We start from the raw sequence: 21,370 nt of genomic DNA on the forward strand, positions 1-21,370 counted from the left end.
GGCAGGCGAGAAGGAAAGAAGCGGTCGCGAGGAATGGAGGAAAACTCTATCTTGTAGCCCCGAGAAACCACGTCCCGCACCCAGGCGTCCTCGACATGGGAGAGCCAGGCCTCCTGGAAAAACAGGAGACGGCCGCTCACCTGCGGGGAGTCGCACGGGGGGAAAACTTCAGGAGGAGGCGGTCTTGGGAGCGCCTGACTTGAAGGGGGGCCGGGAGGAGTTCGTCCGGGTTTGCCAGGAAGGACGGTTCCTGGAGAAACCGGTCCTCTTGTTTTGAGTGCCCGCATTTTTAGCGGAGGGAGCTGGCGGGAGCGACCGAAAGGAGCGAAAGGAACCCGGCTTGCGCCTGGTATCCTGACGCTTCGGGCGCTGCTGGGGAAGACTGGTACTCTTACCTCCAGTAGCGTCAGAAATAATTTCGTCCAAGCGTTTCCCAAAAAGACGGGAACCTGCAAAAGGGAGGCTGGTAAGAGACCTCTTTGAGGCCGGGTCAGCCCGCCACTCACGGAGCCATAGGGATCGGCGTATGGCCATGATATTTGCTGATGCGAAGGCTGAGCTGGCTGCGGAGTCTAAGGAAGCCAAACAGATATACTGGGCCGCATCTTGTATCTGCTGAGTAAGGTCAGCCAGGTCATCAGAAAGAAGACCGTCCCTCAGTTGTTTAGCCCACACCGAGATCGCCTTGGAAACCCACGTGGAGGCAAAGATGGGCAAAAGGGAGGATCCGGAGGCCTCGAAAGCCGACCTAGCCAAGGCTTCCACCCGTCTATCGGTGGAATCCTTGAAGGAAGCCACGTTGTCAAGAGGAAGCGTAGTGGCCTTAGTCAAACGAGAAACTGGAGGATCCACAGAAGGGGGGGAGGACCAGATGGACACAAGGTCCTGCGAAAACGGATACAAGGCTTCCAAGCGTTTTGGCTTGGAAAACTTTTTATCCGGGGACTTCCAGCTCTTGGTGAGTAAAGCGTCAAATTCCTTGTGACTGGGAAAGGAGCTACGGACACGGAGGGCGCTCTTGTTGAAACAGACCTCCCCAGATGGAGGTGGGTCCGCTGAATCCTTCAACTGGAAGGTATCACGGATGGCGGCCACAAGGTTATCCACCGTGGCAGACATGCGAGAATCCTCTGAGTCAGAGGCGGAAGCCCCCTCAGAATCTGACTGGTCTCCAGGAGAATGAGACCGTCTAGCTGGGGAGATGTGGGCAGGAGCCAAACTCGACCTAGGGGAGCCTGAAGACGAACGAGAAGAGGCCGCCCGAGGGCGTTTACGGGAATGACTCCGACCGGAGCGACTGGTGGAAGGGAGAGGGCGAGCCTGAGCTGCCGCGGAAGTGGATAGACGGTCGAGGGCAGCTGCGACCGACTGGGAAAGTTCAGCCATCTGGGAGACAGAACGACAGAGGGAACGCGCCCAAGCTGGAGCTGGCTCATCAGACTCCTGGGAAGGAGGGGGATCCTGTGCAAGGGACTGAGAAGAACTGGACTGCATGGAGCAAGCAGTGCAGAGTGGCTGAGAATGGCCAGAAGAAGATTTAGTGTTACAGGATGAACAGAAATAGTAAGTAACAGAAGAAGGAGGAGGCTGCTGACGGCGAGAGGAGTCAGACCTTGAATCAGACATAATGCAATATAAAAGGAAAAAACACAAGTGTATCCTCCTAGGCAGACAGCTTAAGTAAAAAAGAAAGGTGTCGTGGTAGAAAGATTCCAGCAGAGTACTCTGAGACTGGGGAGGCTGACAGCCTGCAGGGGAAGAACAGATACCCAGTGAGCTGGCAGCAAGAAGACAGTAAAATAAAGTAAAGAATCCCAGAGAGCTTACCTGGGAGAATCAGAAGCGTCCTGAAGAAGATGATGCAGGAGCAGGGACTCGGCAGGAAGACCAGCAGAACGGCTGCAGAGCAGGACACAGTGACGGCGTGGAGACCGAAAGCCTGTATCCTGGAGCAGACGCGCGGTAATGGACTAGCGCGGCGTCCTCAGCGCAGTGACGTCACCGCGCCGGCCCGTGCGCGGGAAATTCAAGCGGGAGCCTAAATCGGAATGGCGGCCGGGACCGGAGTGTAGCGCACGCTGCCGGGAGAGCCTAGGAGGCTGCCGATCGGGACCAGAGGGACACCGGTATCCTCCGACACCAGGCCCAGAGAGGAGGAGCAGCCGGGGGAGACAGGCCCTGCGCGCTACAGCCGGCGAAAGAGTCGGGCGGGCGCCGGGGCCGAGAGAGGAGGCCGCGCGCCGGGGCCGCGGCCCAGCACGAGCGCACACAGGGGAAGCGGAGGGGACGCGCAGAATGCCCGGGCAGTCGGGAACCCGGAGCGGAGGGCGATCCGAGACCAGATAACTCACCCTCCGATGTCTTCTGGTCTTCTGCCGGCACTGTGCCACGCTGAACGCTCAACTCTGGGAGGCTGAGTGTGCAGGGGCTGGCGGAGCAAGGTCCGCAATGAGGAGACAGACAGCTGAGCAGGTCTGTGTCCTGGGCGCTGGGTCCGGCCGTAGGTGACCTAGGGTAGACAGTCCCTCTATATTTAGGGTCTGTTCCCTGGTCACTTAGGAAGTGGGATCAGGGTGAGTCTAGATCACTCACCGTGCCCAACCTGTAAGGGAAAAAAGGGGTTAGTAACAGGAAAGAAAAGCAGAGACGATCTGGAGCAACCAGACCTGCATCTGCCTCCTACTGACACTAAGCTAAACTGGATTAGCTCAGTGCCAGTGGGCGGGTATAGCCTGCTGGGAGGGGCCGACTTGCTTTATTTTTTCTTAGTGTCAGCCTCCTAGTGACAGCAGCCTATACCCATGGTGTCTGTGTCCCCCAATAAGACGCCCGAGAAAAATGAAAGATCGTTTAATAAATGCCGCCAACATAAAGTAGACATGTTGCTAATGCTATTTAATATATAATTTATGTGGTATAACCACTTTCTGTATACGCAAAAAAGTTTCAAAGTTGGAAAAATGCATTTTTTCACATTATTTGGGGGTTTTTCATAAAGATTCGTTATGAGTATCGACTCCAATTTACCAGAAATGTAAAGTACAATATGTCACTAGAAAACAATCTCAGAATCAGCTGGATAGGTAAAAGCATCTCGAAGTTATTAATGAATAAAGTGACACTGGTCATATTCATAAAATTTGTCTCTGTCATTAAGGCCATTTCAGGCTCTGTCCTTAAGGAGTTAAAAGAATCTTTGGATTAAAAAAAAAAATTAAAACTGCCAAGGAATTGAGAGGGCAAAAGCCTTTTGCTCCCAGTTCTTAAAGGTCCCAAGTTGTTGGGCCCTGGTATTGTCACCGTGCATTTGGCATGGAATGCTGCCCATCACTGACCTTGTGGTCACACAAGTCTCCAGAGCGGCAGTAGTGCAAAGCCAGGAGCAACAGGAGTGGTCAGTATAAGTTTTTTGTTTTTCTTCCCTAGTCCCTGTCATCTTTTGTTTATTTCCCAATTGTACAGCAGTATGGATCGGAGAACTATGAGTGGCTTTGGGTTTTGCTTTAGTGTATTACAGTAGATATGTCTGTCACTTGTCCAAAAACTTACAGGGTTTAAATCACTTAAAAATCCGCCAGGAACTTCAGAAGGATCTTCAGGATTGTTGTGCAAGAAGCTGAAATGATACAAGATTAGTCCACATTTTTTCACGCTTTTTATATAAGCAGATGCAACATGTTTCCTCTAAGCAACTGCATAGAGGCAGGAGTACAGACATTAATACTGTTCCTATTATTTAGAGAGGTTATCCCAAAAGTAGAAATACACATCACTATTCTAACACCATCCATATGAAAACAGTTGCTCTTTAGTGTCAATTTAACACTTTTTAGCCTATTTTTTTGCCTCTCTGTAGCGCCAGTGTATTTCCCTGAAATGTATTGCAGTCAGGGCCTTAGTATCTCCCTAGTTACCACAGCTCTGTTCCTCCATCTCCCTCCACTGACCAGTATAGAAAGTAGTCCCTTGCAAAGTTCTCACTTCCCTTAATTTTCTTCTCTACTGTCCTCACAAATATATCCTTTATTATTTGAGCTTTATATACTTTCTTCATGCACATCTACAAGGCTGTATATGTAAAGTAAAAAAAAAACAAAAAAACAAAAAAAAACAAACAGTACTACATATACACCCACGCTCTCTATTAAAAAAAAAAAAAACCCAACACTAGAACTTGTGTGCATCACTGAAAGCTTCAGAAGGTGTTCGCAGAAATCCGCATGGAGCCCTACCACTAACCTCAATGTAAGATCTCTTAAACTGAAACACATTTTAATCAACTGCTATGGATTCAATATTTATTTTAATACATAATATTGAAATATACGTTTGTTTTTTTTTAAAAGGGCAACATCTTTAATGAAACATTTTACAGCTCTCGGGATACAGTCTCTCAGTTCCTCATGATTTACAGGATCTGATTACAAGACTAAACTCTGCTCGCAGCCTTGAATTTACTACAACTGAATCGAGCCTAAACAATTCTCTACAGCTGGGTTCACACATAGCATTAAATTAGCAAAAATAGCACTATTTTACAGCAAATGCACAATTAGCGTCAAAATATCGCCTATTAAACGCTGTGTGTGACAATAGCCTGAAGCGAAGTATGCCAGAAGCCTAAATGCTACAATCTATCAGCCAGGCGTCCATACTATTTAAATCACAGAGGATTGTCAATAAGTCTCAGCTGTGAGACATTAGGTCCCTAAAGGTTTTAAGATGTCTGTACACAGGAATAATTGCTTGTCTATTTCTACAGCAGAAGGGCTGTGGCTGCCTGTCATATTACTACTGGTACACAAACTGGAAAGAACCATGTTCCTTAGACATCTCATGTAGGCCAAAGGGGCCATCTACTGTCAGGATTGTATAATAATGTTGCAATGTAGCCCTGTAGCCTACATTTATCTGCGCCTTTGGTTTGCTCTTGAGATAAGTCTGTGTGAGAGGTGAAATAGCAAGGAGCCACAGTATCCCCCCACTTTGGAGATCTCACTGGTCTATAATCTAGCATCTCTTCTTGTCCCAGCATGTACCATCACTCTGCTGGGGGGTTTTAGCGATGCATAATAAAGAACTAATAAACTTTAAAACCATTATTGGCTATTTTCTATCTACACAATTATAAAGGTTTGCGGATACTTACAGTCTGTCATAGAGACGTATTTCACACAATAGTGGTTTGGACACCCAGTGGATGAAGGCTTTGGGCTTTTCAGCCACGTCCGATTTTGTGCAGGTGACTTCCAACTCCACCACTTTGCCACTTCCATCCTGACGGAAAGGAAAAACCATTCATGACATTATAACCACAGCCGCATAAAGCAAACAACAAGGTTTATCTTATGAAATTGGCACCTAACAAGGGATGGGATAGTAGGATATACCGGGCAGCAAGTGAAAGTTGATGTGTTAAAAGCAGGACAATGGGCAAATATAAAAGGTCTAGATAAATTTGGCAAGGGCCAAATTGTTATAGCTAGATACTATTTAGAGCAGTGCTTCTCAATTCCAGTCCTCGGGCCTCACCAACAGGCCATGTTTTGAGGATATACCCTACAAAGAACACCTGTGCTAATACCTGGTGCACTGAGTATAATTATATCACCTGTGAAATACTAAGGAAATCCTCAAAACATGACCTGTTGGTGAGGCCTGAGGACTGAAATTGAGAAGCACTGATTCATGCATTCTGTGGTGCACGGTGTGTCCATAATACAGATGTGCTATGGAAAAGGAGTTCCGATCTCCAAGCATCATTTATTATAATGCTGGGAGATCTCCAAGCATCATTTATTATAATGCTGGGAGCTTTGAAACGGTTTAAATCTTCACGCTACTGTAGTGACATGTGGTGTTTGTATTGATAGGCAGTGCTTCCAGTATACAGTGGAAAAGTTCCAAGAAAATTGGTCCACTGAAGGACAACATGTGAGCCAGCGGCAAGGCCATTAGCAATGGAAATCTACTGATGCACAATGGAAGCCTAGACTATCTGCCCCAGATCCACAGAAGTATATTTCTGTGGAACAATTTGCCAGCTGTAATAGGTGTCAGAACCCAGAATATCGCAGCTAGTTTGCACAGTCACAGACCAGTCAGTCAGAGTGCCCATGCTTACCCCTGTTCACTGCTTGAGAAAAACAAAAAAAGCCAACAATGGGCATAGGAGCACGAGAACGGGACCATGGAGCAGTAGATGGATCCAAGATGCACTTTTGGAGGAAAGGAAGAAGGCAGAGGCAGCATGTCGTCACCTTTCACATGCACCACCTACTGGAACACTGCTACAGACAGCCCTTTATGGCAACTGTGTTCCCTACTGTCTGTGGCTTTTTCTGCAGGATAACTACTCCTGCCCCACTGCAAGAACTGCTCAGTCATGGTGTGATAAAGAAGACAGAATGGGAGAAAAAAATAAAAACTGGCAGACAGCAAAATTGTCTTTTCCATAGCAACAAACTTTTCCGGCTTTTGTTAAGATGATAACCGTCTGTTCACCGCCTCTGCTGAGACCAAGGACAGATACCAAAAAAAAAAAAATATCCACAAGACATGGGGGCAGGGCTTAGCTAGTGCCATGTACAAGGTAGAAAGCAATATCTGTATACCTGCGATGTGTCTGCCTGCTCCAGAATATCAACACTGTGAAAGAAAGGTAAATAAAGGCTTCCCTCAACCACCCATAAAATTCTAGGCAGCTAATCCTGGTGTAATAACCAGTGTTAGTACACCATCCTGCTTCCTGAATGTAATCCCCTCTCTCTTTCCTTCTATCATTACAATCATCAGCAGCTGTTCAGTACTTTGTGTAGCCCCTTCCTGCTGTGCTGCTGCTCACATTTCTATAGTTATTAGTCCAAATGAGCATCTGTGGGATATGCTGAAATAAAATGATTCTGATCAATGGAGGCCACACCTTACAATCTGCTGCTAATGTGCCGAGGCCAGTTATCCTAGAACTCAGAGCTAAGGACCTATTACATGGTCCAATTTTTGGGGAGCAAGTGAGTGCCGACCTGTCGAATCAGTGCTTGCTTGCTCCTCATTCCCCGCTCACTGCCAGCGCTGTTATAGGCACCAACAGCAAGCGTGTAAAAGCGAGATGGGCTGCAGGAAGCTGCCTGTGCGATCTTTAGATCATCCGGGTAGCCCACAGAGGAAAGCGGTGGTCTGCTGCCACCACTCCTATTACACAGAAAGACGTCCAGCATACCGCTGCTATCGGCGTTGTAGGCTTTCAACGTGTTAAAAGACAACGATCAGCCGACATTGTTTATGACAGCTAATTGCTGCCTTTTAACACTAGCCATTATCGGCCGCAATGGACAATAATCTCTTGGTGTAATAGGGCTACTATTCTGGCAGAATGAGGGGAATATACACAATATCAGGCAGGTATACATAACATCTATCTGTGTGAGAGGTGAAATAGTGGAAGACCTGATGGCTGTTTTTCCACTTTGGAAATCTCACTGCATTACTATAGCATCTCTTCTTGTCCCAACTGTTATCGATACAAACGCCTGGGGGTTTCAGAGGTGCAAAGCTTTAAAGAAAACCAATCATGCCAAATATGCCCCTAATGATAAGGAAACATGCTGGTACATCACCCAGCACGCTTCCCAAACATCCCCTGTACCCTCCTTCATTACACCGTAATCTTACTTTTCCGAAGTCCCTCGATGTATGGTAATTAGCTCTAAGTAGTCACGGTGGGCTGAACTAGTCACGGTCCTGGGTGTAGCTAGGCAGGGTACTGCCCTTGCGCGGTGAGCTGAAGACGTCGCAGCGCAGCCGACATGGAACGCAGGCCCCGGGAAGTGGAACGCAAGCCCCGGGTGACGTCAGCAGAGCGCAGGTCTTTGAATCACGCCCCTCTGGGCGTGATTACAGTGCTCGAAACTGCCCAGGTCCCTGCCTAGCTACGCCCTGGACAGTGACTAGTTCAGCCCACCGTGACTACTTACAGCTAGTTACCATACAGCGCGGGACTTCAGAAAAGTAAGATTACGGTGTAATCAAGGAGGGTACGGAGGGTAGGAAGCGTGCTGGGTGATGTACCAGAACGTTTCCTTATCATTAGGGGCATATTCGACATGATTGGTTACCTTTAAGAGTGTACAATTATGATGGTTCAGAAATCCCACTGTTTCCATATTAAATAAGGTTGCTATCACACACAGCGGATTTCATGGAAAACTGCAATTGCTATTTTTAAGCCAAGTGGAACCAGTGGGAAGCAGAAGTATCAGTTTTTCCAATATATTTCCCATTCCTTTTAAACGTATTCTTAGTTTTGGCTCTAAAACTGCAGCGGCAGTTTTCTAAAAAAAAAAAAAAAAATTGTTAAGTGAGACGGCAGCCTAAAAGGGTTTTCCAATTCCACATGTTGAGGTCCTATCCTCAGGATAGGCCATCAAAATCTGATTGACAGGGTTCCAAACCCAGCACCCCCAACTGATCAACTGTTCTACAGGGCTGAGTCTACTCTGAACAGGCCAGAAGCAAATGTTTCCTACTGGTTACTATGGGACACATCAGGTCTAAGATGCATTTCACAATAAAATTTAAGCAATATCTGCAAAAAGTTTCATTCTTAACCCTTTAAGGACATGGCCCATTTTCGTTTTTACGTTTTCGTTTTTTTCTCCTTGTGTTTAAAAGGTCATAGCACTTGCATTTTTCCACCTAGAAACCCACATGACCCCTTATTTTTTGCGTCACTAATTGTACTTTGCAATTAGAGGCTGAATTTTTGCATAAAGTACACTGCGAAACCAGAAAAAAATTCAAAGTGTGGTGAAATTGAAAAAAAAAACGCATTTCTTTTATTTGGGGGAAATGTGTTTTTACGCCATTCGCCCTGGGGTAAAACTGACTTGTTATGCATGTTCCTCAAGTCGTTACGATTAAAACGATATATAACATGTATAACTTATATTATATCTGATGGCCTGTAAAAAATTCAAACCGTTGTTAACCAATATACGTTCCTTAAAATCGCTCCATTCCCAGGCTTATAACGCTTTTATCCTTTGGTCTATGGGGCTGTGCGAGGTGTCATTTTTTGCGCCATGATGTGATCTTTCTATCGGTACCTTGATTGCGCATATACGACTTTTTGATCGCTTTATATTACATTTTTTCTGGATTTGATGCGACCAAAAATGCGCAATTTTGCACTTTGGGATTTTTTTGCGCTGACGCCGTTTACCGTACGAGATCAGGAATGTGATTAATTAATAGTTCGGGCGATTACGCACGCGGCGATAGCAAACATGTTTATTTATTTATTTGTTTACTTTTATTTAAAACCTGGGAAAAGGGGGGTGATTCAGACTTTTATTAGGGGAGGGGGCTTTTTACTATTAACAACACTTTATTTTATTTTTTTACACATATACTAGAAGCCCCCCTGGGGGACTTCTAGTATATACACTTGGATCTCTCATTGAGATCTCTGCAGCATAGATATGCTGCAGAGATCCATGAGATCGGCACTCGTTTGCTTTCGGCTGCTGCAGCCGAAAACGAACGAGTGCCGAGCCGAGGACGGCGCCATCTTGGACGCGTCCCCGGCCGGCATCAGTAACGGAGATCGCTCCACCGGGACAAGGTCCCGGAGGAGCGATCTCCCCCACTAGACCCCAGGGAAACGTTGCCTCCGGTAATCGGAGGCAGCTATCAACTTTGACAGCTGCCTCCGATTAGCTAATTAGCGGGCACGGCGATCAGACCGTGCCCGCTAATAGCAGCGGTCCCGGGCTATTTGCGGCACCCGGGATCGCGGCACTTCAAAGCGGGGCCGCCGCGCGGCCCCGCTTTGAAGTGCAAGTGAGGACATATGACGTACGCATACGTCCTATGTCCTTAAGAGGTTAAACGTTAAAGTGTCACTGTCGTGATTTTTTTTTTTGCAGAAATCAATAGTCCAGGTGATTTTAAGAAACTTTGTAATTGGGTTTATTATCCGAAAAATGCATTTTTATCATGAAAAAGCAGTTTGAAGCTCTCCCCCCTGTCTTCATTGTTCTCCTATGGAGAGAGCTAAAGACCAAAACAGGACAACAAAGAGTTAGGGCCCTATTCCACGGGACGATTATCGTTCAGATTATCGTTAAATCGTTCGAATCTGAACGATAATCGTTCGGTTGAAATGCAGTTAACGATTAACGACCGAACGAGAAATCGTTGATCTTTTAATAAGACCTGGACCTATTTTTATCGTTGCTCGTTCGCAAATCGTTCGCATTGAATAAGACATCGTTCGGTCGTTCTCAATAGATACGAACGCAATAGCGAATAAATAGCGAAGAGAAACGATCGCAATTACGATCATAAGTAACGATTATCGTTCCATGGAAATGAGTGAACGTTTTCAGGTCTTTCGCAATAGCGGTCGTTTGAGATCGTTAATCGTTAACGATTATCCAAACGATAATCGTCCCGTGGAATAGGGCCCTTAATCTACAAATCCCTCACCCGTTATCTGTTCTGACCATCACCAGTGACCTGTCTGAGCTCAGATTACAGCTGTCACCCAGCTCCGTGCCTGTAATCCTTATCTGCTTTCTGCTGCAGGCTAACTCCCTCCTTCCTCCTCCCCCCTCCCCTCTCCCTAGAGCAGACAGGGTACGACTCCTGCAACAAGTCACAATTTTCAGATTTTTTTTGGAGTGGATGAAAAAGAGGAAGGAGGGGGGGACCTGGGAAAAGGCTTTTTACATGCAGATAATGGCAGATTTGGCTAATAAACCCAATTACAAAGTTTCTTAAAATCGCCTGGACTATTGATTTCTGCAACAAAAAAAAAAAATACGACAGTGACTCTTTAAGACAGAACAAACATGAACGAAATACAGAAAACTTAACAGTAGTTCTGCACAGAGTGAATTAAAGCCAATCAATCTTAAATCACCCCACAGAATCAGATGACGTAAACTGGAGCAGGAAGAAAAGCTAGGTTATGAGTATTATCTACTACACAACACCCCCTATACCAGATGGGAAGAACATTAGGGGGCCTCATGAACATCAAGGAGCTGTCACACTTCTACACACTGTGGTTACTGTATGACGTTCTCACATGTGACTGCAGCATTCTTCCTTACAGTAACAGATGTCCTGAACACAATGCGGGATGTGTGAGCCCTGTCTGCCAATAGGCTGCAGAAATAAAAATATGTAACGTACATAATGAGTTGATGGGATCACTCACCTTTATGATGTTCTGTACAGAGATGACATACCCAGCATGTCTAAGGCCGACTGGCTGGTCTGGGGTCAGCCGCTTATATCCTTTCTCCATCACCTATGAAAATAACAGATAAATTATACCGACTCCTTAGTAATTTGTGGCCAATGGTACAGCGACTTTTGTCATTTGGAGGCACGGGCAGAGGAGTAATCTGGGAATCCTCTTGTTGTATAAAGGGTGCCATCATGCTAAAAATGTGTAGACACCGTTCTATAGAGGAAATGTGCAGATTCAGTCTAACTAGTCATTTAGTCATCTAAACCTCTTCTTATTTTAGTCTTAGGAGTCCAGTGGGCGGTCCTAATCAGTAATAATCATCATCATCTTTGTATGTACAATAACACAGGGAAGGCTGTCGATCATTGACTGAGGCCTCTCATTCGATCCCTAAGCCCAAAAAGTAGATGTTTAGATGAATAAATTGCTCATTACACTGAAAATAAATAAATCAGTAATTGATCCCATCCTTTTGTTTTATTACAGTGTATTCTAGTATTATGGTGTAACTTATGATGATCTTTCCAATATTGTATGCAGCTAACTCTGGGAAATAAAGCACTAAACAGGTGCTGGACTATCAAATGTTACTAATGGTGGCCATTATTCTTACTATCACGGTTTGTGGTTGTCAAATATCCTTTATTCAACTGCCTACTGGGGATTCTACCTACAGAGGAGGACCTGCCTACTGGGGATACTACCTATAGGGTAGGACCAGACCACTGTGGATACTACCTACTGGGGGGCTGACTAATGAGGTAAGTTAGCTACTAGGGGAATTATCTATTGCAGAAGACTACCTACAGGGGAGACCTGGCTAATGGGAGAAACTACATATGGTGGCCTACTTCACTGGGGAAAACTACCTACAGGGGGATCTATCTAACCGCTTCACCTCTATCTACTGGAGCAACCTACCTACCCCACTATGCTGTGGGAGGCACAGGGCATTATTACCATGTGGAACTCTATATGTGAGAACGGTAAGAAGGCAATCAGGCACATTCACTTACCTCTCTGAAATCTGTCTGCTCAATGTAGACGGTGGAGGAGAATGGCACAGTGTGGAAACCTTTAGATTCATCTGCTGGGAAGTTTGGAACTCTGACATCAATCGCCTATCATGAGACATCAGCTTTCACATTACAGGACAACAAACCAAAAATAGACATGATCAGGAGAGCACTGGGCACTTACCTCATGTCCTGGGAAGTTGGTGATTGTAATTTTCAGGGGTTCTAGTACAGACATAACTCGGGGGGCTGTATCATTTAGGACCTCCCGGACACAGGCTTCCAGCAGGTGAGGCTCCATTGTTGTTTGTGCAACTGTCACACCAACCTGCATAGAGAAGCACAGTGACATAGGGAAAAAATAAAAAATTTATGATCAATAATAACCTGGGGCACATTATATTCTACAAATGATTATTACATCAACAATATAGGCGATAGGGCAATTCAAAAAACTACTACATACGTGACATCACTAGTTCTTCCTGTTACATATCGATGCCCACAGGGCAATGTTACAGCAGTTCTAATCTTGTACATGGGAAGCAGAATTATACTCTAGTATCTGGGGGCAGTACTGTAGTTATGTTCTTGTACACCGGAGAGGGAGTGGGAGCCTGAGGATAAACCAGGGGGATAGCTGATGTTCAGCTGACAGTTAGAGGTGTTCGGAACACTGAGAGGCAGGAGCGGGCGGCTATTTAAACTTGCCGCCGTGCTCCTGCTACCATCAGCTGCGGGGGACACCCTGTAAAGAAGTGGGGAATTCCACCATAATGATGGGATTCCCCACTTCTTTACAGGGTGTCCCCGGCAGCTGAGAGGAGCAGGAGCACGGCGGCAAGTTTAAATAGCCGCCCGCTCCTGCCTCTCACTGCGGGGACAGGCTGTAAAGAAGCCGGCTCCCAGCACTGTCCTCCTGTCTCTCCCTACCAGCCCATCCGCCCCCCCGCCGGCCCGGAGCGCTTCCGATAAACTTACCCAGCCTGTACACCCCTATAGACTGCGGCGCGCCCGTGCTGTTGCGCCCGCAGCCCCGCTCACCAGTTTCTTGCTCCCGCTGCTCCCCGCCGCCTCTGCAGACTCTCTCTTACCCTGCAGAGGCGGCGGGGAGCAGCGGGAGCAAGAAGCTGGTGAGCGGGGCTGCGGGCGCAACAGCACGGGCACGCCGCAGTCTATAGGGGTGTACAGGCTGGGTAAGTTTATCGGAAGCGCTCCGGGCCGCCGGGGGGGGGGGGGGGGGGGAGCGGAGGGGCTGGTGGGGAGAGACAGGAGGACAGTGCTGGGAGCCGGCTTCTTTACAGCCTGTCCCCGCAGTGAGAGGCAGGAGCAGGCGGCTATTTAAACTTGCCGCCGTGCTCCTGCTCCTCTCAGCTGCCGGGGACACCCTGTAAAGAAGTGGGGAATCCCATCATTATGATGGGATTCCCCACTTCTTTACAGGGTGTCCCCCGCAGCTGATTGGAGCAGGAGCACGGCGCTAAGTTTAAATAGCCGCCCGCTCCTGCCTCTCACTGTTGCGGGGGGGGGGGGGGTGGAGTGTTTTTGCACTCTGTGGGCCGGGTGCTCTGCACCTGACCCACGGAGTGTAAAAACCAATTAATCACATTTACATTGTTCCCTATGGGAACTTACAGCTCGGTTTTCGAACTGCTCGGTTATGGAACAGCCTTCCAGAACCAATTATGTTCGAAAACCGAGGTACCACTGTATATATATATATTTATTTTATTTTATTTTTTTTACGCAAATTTACAAAAAAAAAAAATTATCCAGGAAGGAGTTGTTTGAAATGAGTTAAATGTATAAATGTAATGATATATATATATATATATATATATATATATATATATATATATATATATATAGGTGATCACACCATTAGGAGCAAAAGGATAAGTTTATGCTGGAAAACTATACAACTGAAAAAAGGCTCTAGTACCCTATAGGGTTGTCTCTAGCCTGGATACAAAATGATATACAGCTTTGCATAGAGACAAACCGGTTCCTTATGGCATCTTGCAGCACATTTGTCCACAGATGCTGCAGTTGGACCTGTGGATCCTGCACACTCATAAGCTGCCAAAGCTGGCTCATCATAAATAGGTTTGATTGAGAATAAATCAGGTATCTGGTGACTAGAGATGATTGAACATCGGAAAATTTTAGGTTCTATAGTACTCAAACCTTCCGCATTTGATTCCCAATGCCTTCCCGGCCAGTGGGGAAGGAGGAGACAGCCCGAGTACTGCCTGGAATTCCGGGATTCAGCCTAGGTAATAGGCTGTATCCCAGAATTCCAGGCGGTACCCGCTTTTCCGATGTTCGATCATCTCTACTGGTGACCAAGAAAGTGTTGTAATCTGGTACAGACCTCCCAGGAAAAACACAAAAAAAGCCATCATGTAAGAAAGAAATTAGTCCGTACCCTCGCACAGAAATTGTTGATGGCCTCAGGTGGGAATCCTCTCCGTCTCAGAGCGGTCAGTGTGAAGAGACGGGGATCATCCCAATCCCTATAATGGTAAGAGAAGAGCTGACAACCAACCTTGACATGAGCATTTATAGCAGCAAAAAATGCCCTGTGAAAATGAACCATCTTACTGACCTGACGGCTCCAGTCTCCACCAGTTTAATAATCTTCCTTTTTGACACCACTGTATAGTGCAGGTTCAGGCGGCCATATTCCCACTGCACAGGGCAGTAAACATCCAGCGCATTACACAGCCAAAAGTATGATGACCGCCTTGGGAGATTGATTAAAAAAAAACAAAAACAACCAACATCACACACTATCTGAGGCACTAGAGGGCGTAAGTCATTTATGAGCCTTCATTTTAAACAGTTTCCTGAAGAGCCCTATAAATTATCCTGCTTTAAAACATTATCTTTATCAATACAGGAGAAATATATGGTAGTGCCCAAGCATACAATCCATTAGGAAACAAGTGAATAGAAAAAAAAAAAAAAAAAGTAACTGTTACGGTCTCATACACTTTATACTTTTGTCGTCCGTATAAGCCACTCACAGAGGGTTTCGGCTATCACTATAATCTGTAAGGGGCTCTCCTGAATCACCACAGACAAATGATGTTGGTAGAGATAGGGGTCAGGCTTGATGGAAAATCACCACCAGACCCCTTTGTTCTGGAAAAGATAAGCCACCAGAGCTATCTGGCTGCGGCCTAACCCTCCACTCCCTATAGAGAACATAGGACAGCTCAGCCTCACTGAACGTAAATGGGGACTATGGGTGTCTGACAGGAGAGTTAACTGATGGCCGGACAAACGTTATTGAAGGTGTATGGGGACTTTTATATGCCACCCTCCCCCAAGGTTTCACTTGATCAAGGGAAAAACCCTTTTGTGTAACATATTTAAATGACGTTACAATAGATGCAGTGCTCTGCCAGCCTCAACCTGCCCCTTATGTTTGTGCAATGTCTGCAAAAGCCGTAAAACAAATAAAACATCAGTCACAAATGTGTGCGAGGAGTGAAATGTGACAGCAGCACAAAATCTCTGCCATTTGGATTCCTCACTACTTGGCTTTGGCATCACTTCTTGTCCCGATATCTATGGATCAGAGACAGCCGGGGGGTTTTAGTGATGCAGGCAGGCAATGCTATAGCTTGTATGCATTTCTATTTGCTACAATATACCGGCTATGTCTCGTGACATGTTCAAGTAATGACTTTTTGGATGTTAGTGGACCCCAGGCAGTAGTTCTATTTCTTGTGCCCTTACCTGGCCTGGAACTCTTTGGTGCAGAGAGAATGTGTGATATGTTCTATGGAATCACACAGGCAATGAGTATAGTCATATGTGGGATATATGCACCTGCAAACAGGAAACGAGACATGACAGAAGATTTATTACAAGAAACATCATAAAGATAGCCAAAACCTGTCACTGGATATGCCTGGGCTTTGTGATACAATCTGGTAAGTGAGCAGTCTCATGGATCTAGTATATGCTGAAGTGGTTGTAGAAAGAATTTCTAAATTAATAATCTCACTGTACACATAAAGGAAGGGTCTCTGCCAGAGACATTTGCTGCCACTTATCTGGAGGAAACAATAGTAACAAGTTCATAAGAGGATTTTTTACTCACCGTAAAATCTCTCTCTCATAGTCTTCATTGGGGGACACAGATACCATGGGTATAGGCTGCTGCCACTAGGAGGCGCTGACACTAAGAAAGAAACAAAGGAAGTGACTCCTCCTGAGCAGGATATACCCGCCCACAGGCACTGAGGTAAACCAGTTTGTACCAGAGCAGTAGGAGAAGTCAAGAACAGGTAAAGTAGGAATAACACCAAAAAAACGGAGAAAACTACCATACCGAGGAAAAACCCAAAAGAAAAATGGGTGGGTGCTGTGTCCCCCAATGAAGACTATGAGAAAGAGATTTTACAGTGAGTAAAAAAATCCTCTTTTCTCGTGCGTCTTATTGGGGGACACAGATACCATGGGACGTCCAAAAGCAGTCCATGGGGTGGGAAAGATAACCGCTAGACAAGAGCGCTTGGCGAGAAGGCACAGAATAGCACCAACACAACCATCAACTAGGAATAGAGCAAGGGATGATGCTGAATGCATCAGAGAAAACCCCTACAGGTCAGTGGCAAAGGAAAGCGGGTCTAGTCCCTGGAGCAACGTGCTGCACTGCAGACAGAGTGGGTTGTGGCCTTCCTGGAAGCCAGCAACATGATGTAACATTGAGTCTAACAGAACTAGTAGGCTAGATGTGGGGAAAAAAGCAGACGCCCAGCCAAGTAGGCGACCACAGGGACTTACCCTGAGGTAGAACAGAAAAAAGGCAAATACAACCATGACGGGAGAGACTGGAAAGTGTTTCGTGGCACCTAGAGGCCTAAGGCGTCAAATAAAGGAGAAAGGACTGAGAGTCTCTCATAGAAGGTGCCACATGAGATGCAGGAGAAGCTGCGTCCCTGACTATGGAGCAGGGAAGAATGGCCAGGCTGGAAGCTCCATAGGCCTAGAAGTACAGTCTTCACTGAGAAGAGAAAGGTCGAACACAAGAGAAGTATGTCAATCTGGGAGAAGCCATGGCCTATGACATGAGTTACCCCATCTGAGAAACACATACATGTTAATAAGAATAAAGCTTTCCAAGCGTAATGCAGTCCAGGGAAAGAAGGAGAGGGAGAAAAGAAAACAGTGATCTGAATCTTGGGCAAGTTGTCCTGAAAAGAGTACAGTAGTACCAGGTACCCCGCAGTGTCCGACAGAAAAGATGAGCAGAGGAAGCCGGTAGGCCGGGAAAAAACAACTCCATGGGCTGTTAAAGCCTTAGAAAGGAGGTCGATCATATAAAACACTCCGCTCCAAGGAAGCCTAGAGGTACTTGAGAGCATGGAGTCAAAGAAGAAAACTGTCGAGGGAGGTCGAGGTAAGGCTGATGGGCACGGGAGTTGTCACAGGACAATGGGAACAACAGGTAATACATAGACTAGAGTCCATATGTAGACGAGATCTAGAAACCAACGCCTCAAAGGGTGAGCAGAGACGTTGCTTGAGAAAAGAACCTTATGCGGGATCCAATGGCCACATTGAAGAGATTAGAGGATCAACCAGCTCCCTAGGCAATTGGAAAGGCGAGAGCCAGATGCATTCTGGTGGACAGAGCAACAGGAAAACAAGGGGACTTTAATGGTGAATGAGAAAAGATGATCGAGAATTGGCAACTTGCCGAACAAATGAAGCCTGGCCAGAATGCGATAGGTTCGGAGACGATAGAGCCTTAGGTAGGGCCAGACATGGGCCAGTGAACAACCCTGTTTGCAAGTAGAGGAAATCTTTAAGGGAGAAGTTCTCGAGGACTCCACATGGGAGACAAGATTAGGGAGGGGGACCGGGAGTCCCATCTGGAGAGCATGGCAGGTCAACAAGAAGACCAAGGACAAGCAAGTCAAGCAGGAGTGCTCATAGAGGCCAGTGAGGGCCAAAAACCCACACCTGCCTGTCGGAAGAAGCAATCTCGGAATAACAGTCCTCTGGAGGACTGTAGGATACCTATTATACTAAATATTCCATCCTCACGGAGGAGAGAAGGACTGCTTGAAGATTTCCTGACCGAGTAGTAAAAACCCAAACCTAGGATAGGGGGGTCATGCACAACAGTGTGCTACTCCAGACCGTAGGAGTAACTGTGTATGCGGGAGCACTGCAAAACCCTGAACTGAGAACAACAATGCTTCATAGTCCATATGGCCAAAAAAGGACACTTGGAGAAGCTAGACTACGAAGGGACCATACACCTAGGCTTAGGACGGTAGAGAAACAGTACAGGCAGTAAACAGGAATCCTTACCCTGTGAGACTGCAGCTGCCTAAGAGAGAGAAGACTAAATACTAGCCATGTTGGCCATAGGCAGATGCAGAAGGAGAAGTCCTAAAGCAGCACTGTGAGTCATGTAGGCAGTCGATGTCCTACATACACCAGGGGTAGAAGAAACCCTTTACTGTTTTACCTGAGGAACCGAGAGGCCTCACTTCACCCAGATCAAAGAGAAGAGGCAATATGGCTGGTGCTGACCAAGGACAGCTTCCTGAAGTAGAGCACCATGAGACAATAAGACCAAACCTCGCTGAGGGCCATCCGCAGTATAGCAGAGGGGACGGTCTAAGCAATACAATACTACTACTGTTACTAAGCCATACTACTGGGTAACAGCCAGTGAAACAAATGCCAAAACATGGTAGTTATGCCCAGATGAAGGACAGGACAGAAGAACCACCCTGACAGTACCAGGATGAAATAGTGACTGTACCTATATGCTGCCGGACACTCAGAGGACCAGAGTATGACAGTACAACAGTCCGGGGGCAGGTAAAGCAGGGGGTTCTGTACCTTGTGTAGTGGGACACGTAGCAGGATGCTCGGGCTTTAGAAAGGATACGGCCCGAGAGGAATACACCAAGGTTACACTGCCCGAGAGCAGGTAATGAGACTTGCTAGTGGAAACATACAGAAGATGAAATGGTGTGGTAACAAGTTACCCTATGATGATCCCCTGAAGTGACAGGCACCGATCATGGGAGTCCTACGAGGATGAAAGGTAATATACAGGGTAACACGAGCAGAGTAGCTGCAAGCAGTAAGTAACCAAGGACCAGCATTCAAGAGATACAAATCCCTGGACTGGAAGCAGGTAATGTGCCTGGTCAGACCTGTAAACTAGACAAGCAAACAGAAGCCTACAGGGTGTGCTCTGGGAGCAGGGAAGAGAAGAGGACTGAGTCCCAATGTAAACGAGAACTGGACACGAGAAATGCCAAGGATCACCACTATAGTGAGTGGACCTGAAGAAGGTGTATTACATCGTGTAACAGAATACCACAATCTGTGCACACCGAACTACAGGTAATGTAGTTGGAACCATATCATGCAACAGAGGTCAGAGCTCTGAATAACCTTGTACCACCACCTGGTAGGGGATAACGTGTCCAGTTCTATGTCTGTGACATCATGTAGTAAAGGAATCTATGTCATGAAGATGAGAGGCAGGTCTGAAGCACCGCCGGCTAAGGGGTGATGTGAATGACAGGACATGTGTCGTGCTTGTGACATCCTGTAGCAGAGGGGGTAGCTCTGAGTAACACAGGAACAATGATTGGCAATGGGTGATGTGTCTGGTCCCATAACCTGTATGACCAACCATGTAGCAGACGGTTCTCCTGGTTGGAAAACCGTGTAGCAGAGGGTTCTGCTCAGAGCACAGATACACTGCCTGGAAACAGGTAATGTGTCTGGATTCGTGTCCTGCTCGTGACACCATGTAGCAGAGGGTTCTGCTCAGAGCACACATACACCGCCTGATAGCGGGTAACGTGTCTGGTTCCATGAACTTCTCGTGACACCGTGTAGCAGAGGGTTCTGCTCAGAGCACACATACACCACCTGGATAGCGGGTAACAAGTCTGGTTCCATGAACTTCTCGTGACACCATGTAGCAGAGGGTTCTGCTCAGAGCACAGTAAACTCTGTCTAGTAGCGAGTAACGTGTCTGGTTCCGTGTCCTACTTGTGACACCATGTAGCAGAAGGATCTCACAGACACACCGTGTGGTGATGGGGAATGTGTCTGTGCGTATGTGGTTGGAGGAGAACCAGAATGTGTATATAAGTATTAATGTAATCTTAAATATATAAAATCTGACACAGAGGGGTCAACCAGCACCAAAAATGCCTGATCTGCAGACCAAGGGTTGCTGGAACATTATATGGAACATTGGCCATAAGAAAACCTGATGCAAGCCATTCTTATATATGTAATGGTGTAATAACCATTCCACCAGTAGGTGGCAGGAGAAGCTGCTGGGAATAGGAGAACAGTGTGTGTGGTAGCTCTCCCGGGAGACCACACACACACACACACACACACACACGTGGCAGGGGGAGGGGTGAGCAGCATCCCTCAGTGTAGGCTCAGTGTAGCCACAATCCTAATAAGGCAGGATGCTGCAGTTCGCAGGGCAACCCGGGAGGGGGCGGGGCATCACAGTGAAGGCTCCACAGAGTTAAAAAGATAACAAAACGGCATCCGAAAGGGGCAGGGCCTAACGGGAGGGGGCAGGGCATCTCACATTAAGTCCCAGCAACTTAAGAAAAATGGCGGGATGCTGCAGGCCACGCGGCTCCCGAAGGGGACGGGGCCTAACAGGAGGGGGCGAAGCATCCCACGGTGCAGAATCAGCCATATAAGATACAGCTCTGGGGGGCGAGGCGGGAAGGGGCTGTGCGGATACAGAGTCCGCAGAAAGGCGACCAGACAGTCAGACTGATCTGGGGTCACGTTGCCGGCCGGTGGCAACCGAGGGTAGACAGTCCATCTATATTTATGGTCTGTTCCCTGGTTGCATAGTGAGGGGATCAGGGTGGGTCTAGATTACCCACCGTGCCCAAGAATCCATAGGACCTAGAAGGAAAAAGAAAATCTAACTAACTAAACAAAGGAAGAAACTGGTCTGGAGAACCCAGACCTGTGTCTGCCTCCTACTGACACTAAGCTAAACTGGTTTACCTTAGTGCCTGTGGGCGGGTATATCCTGCTCAGGAGGAGTCACTTC

The 21,370-nt window shown here is 46.9% G+C and overlaps 1 protein-coding gene and 1 non-coding gene across 2 annotated transcripts in view; both read right to left on the reverse strand.

The window, feature by feature from the left end:
- The window catches only part of QARS1 (glutaminyl-tRNA synthetase 1), a 70,561-nt gene that overhangs the window by 10,661 nt on the left and 38,530 nt on the right, over positions 1 to 21,370 (reverse strand). The window contains exons 15-22 of the mRNA XM_069966783.1: positions 16,024 to 16,116; positions 14,885 to 15,022; positions 14,705 to 14,792; positions 12,461 to 12,604; positions 12,277 to 12,381; positions 11,225 to 11,317; positions 5,150 to 5,277; positions 3,550 to 3,616 (exon numbers count right to left, since the gene is read on the reverse strand). Of these exons, the coding sequence (XP_069822884.1) occupies positions 3,550 to 3,616; positions 5,150 to 5,277; positions 11,225 to 11,317; positions 12,277 to 12,381; positions 12,461 to 12,604; positions 14,705 to 14,792; positions 14,885 to 15,022; positions 16,024 to 16,116 (856 nt within the window). The remainder of the gene's footprint in view (positions 1 to 3,549; positions 3,617 to 5,149; positions 5,278 to 11,224; positions 11,318 to 12,276; positions 12,382 to 12,460; positions 12,605 to 14,704; positions 14,793 to 14,884; positions 15,023 to 16,023; positions 16,117 to 21,370) is intronic.
- On the reverse strand, positions 7,417 to 7,550 carry LOC138790431 (small nucleolar RNA SNORA14). Its single transcript, XR_011363087.1, has one exon. It is a non-coding gene; the product is annotated as a small nucleolar RNA SNORA14 (small nucleolar RNA).

This window comes from Dendropsophus ebraccatus, chromosome 4, assembly GCF_027789765.1.
Source record: "Dendropsophus ebraccatus isolate aDenEbr1 chromosome 4, aDenEbr1.pat, whole genome shotgun sequence".
In the NCBI taxonomy this organism is placed as follows: domain Eukaryota; kingdom Metazoa; phylum Chordata; class Amphibia; order Anura; family Hylidae; genus Dendropsophus; species Dendropsophus ebraccatus.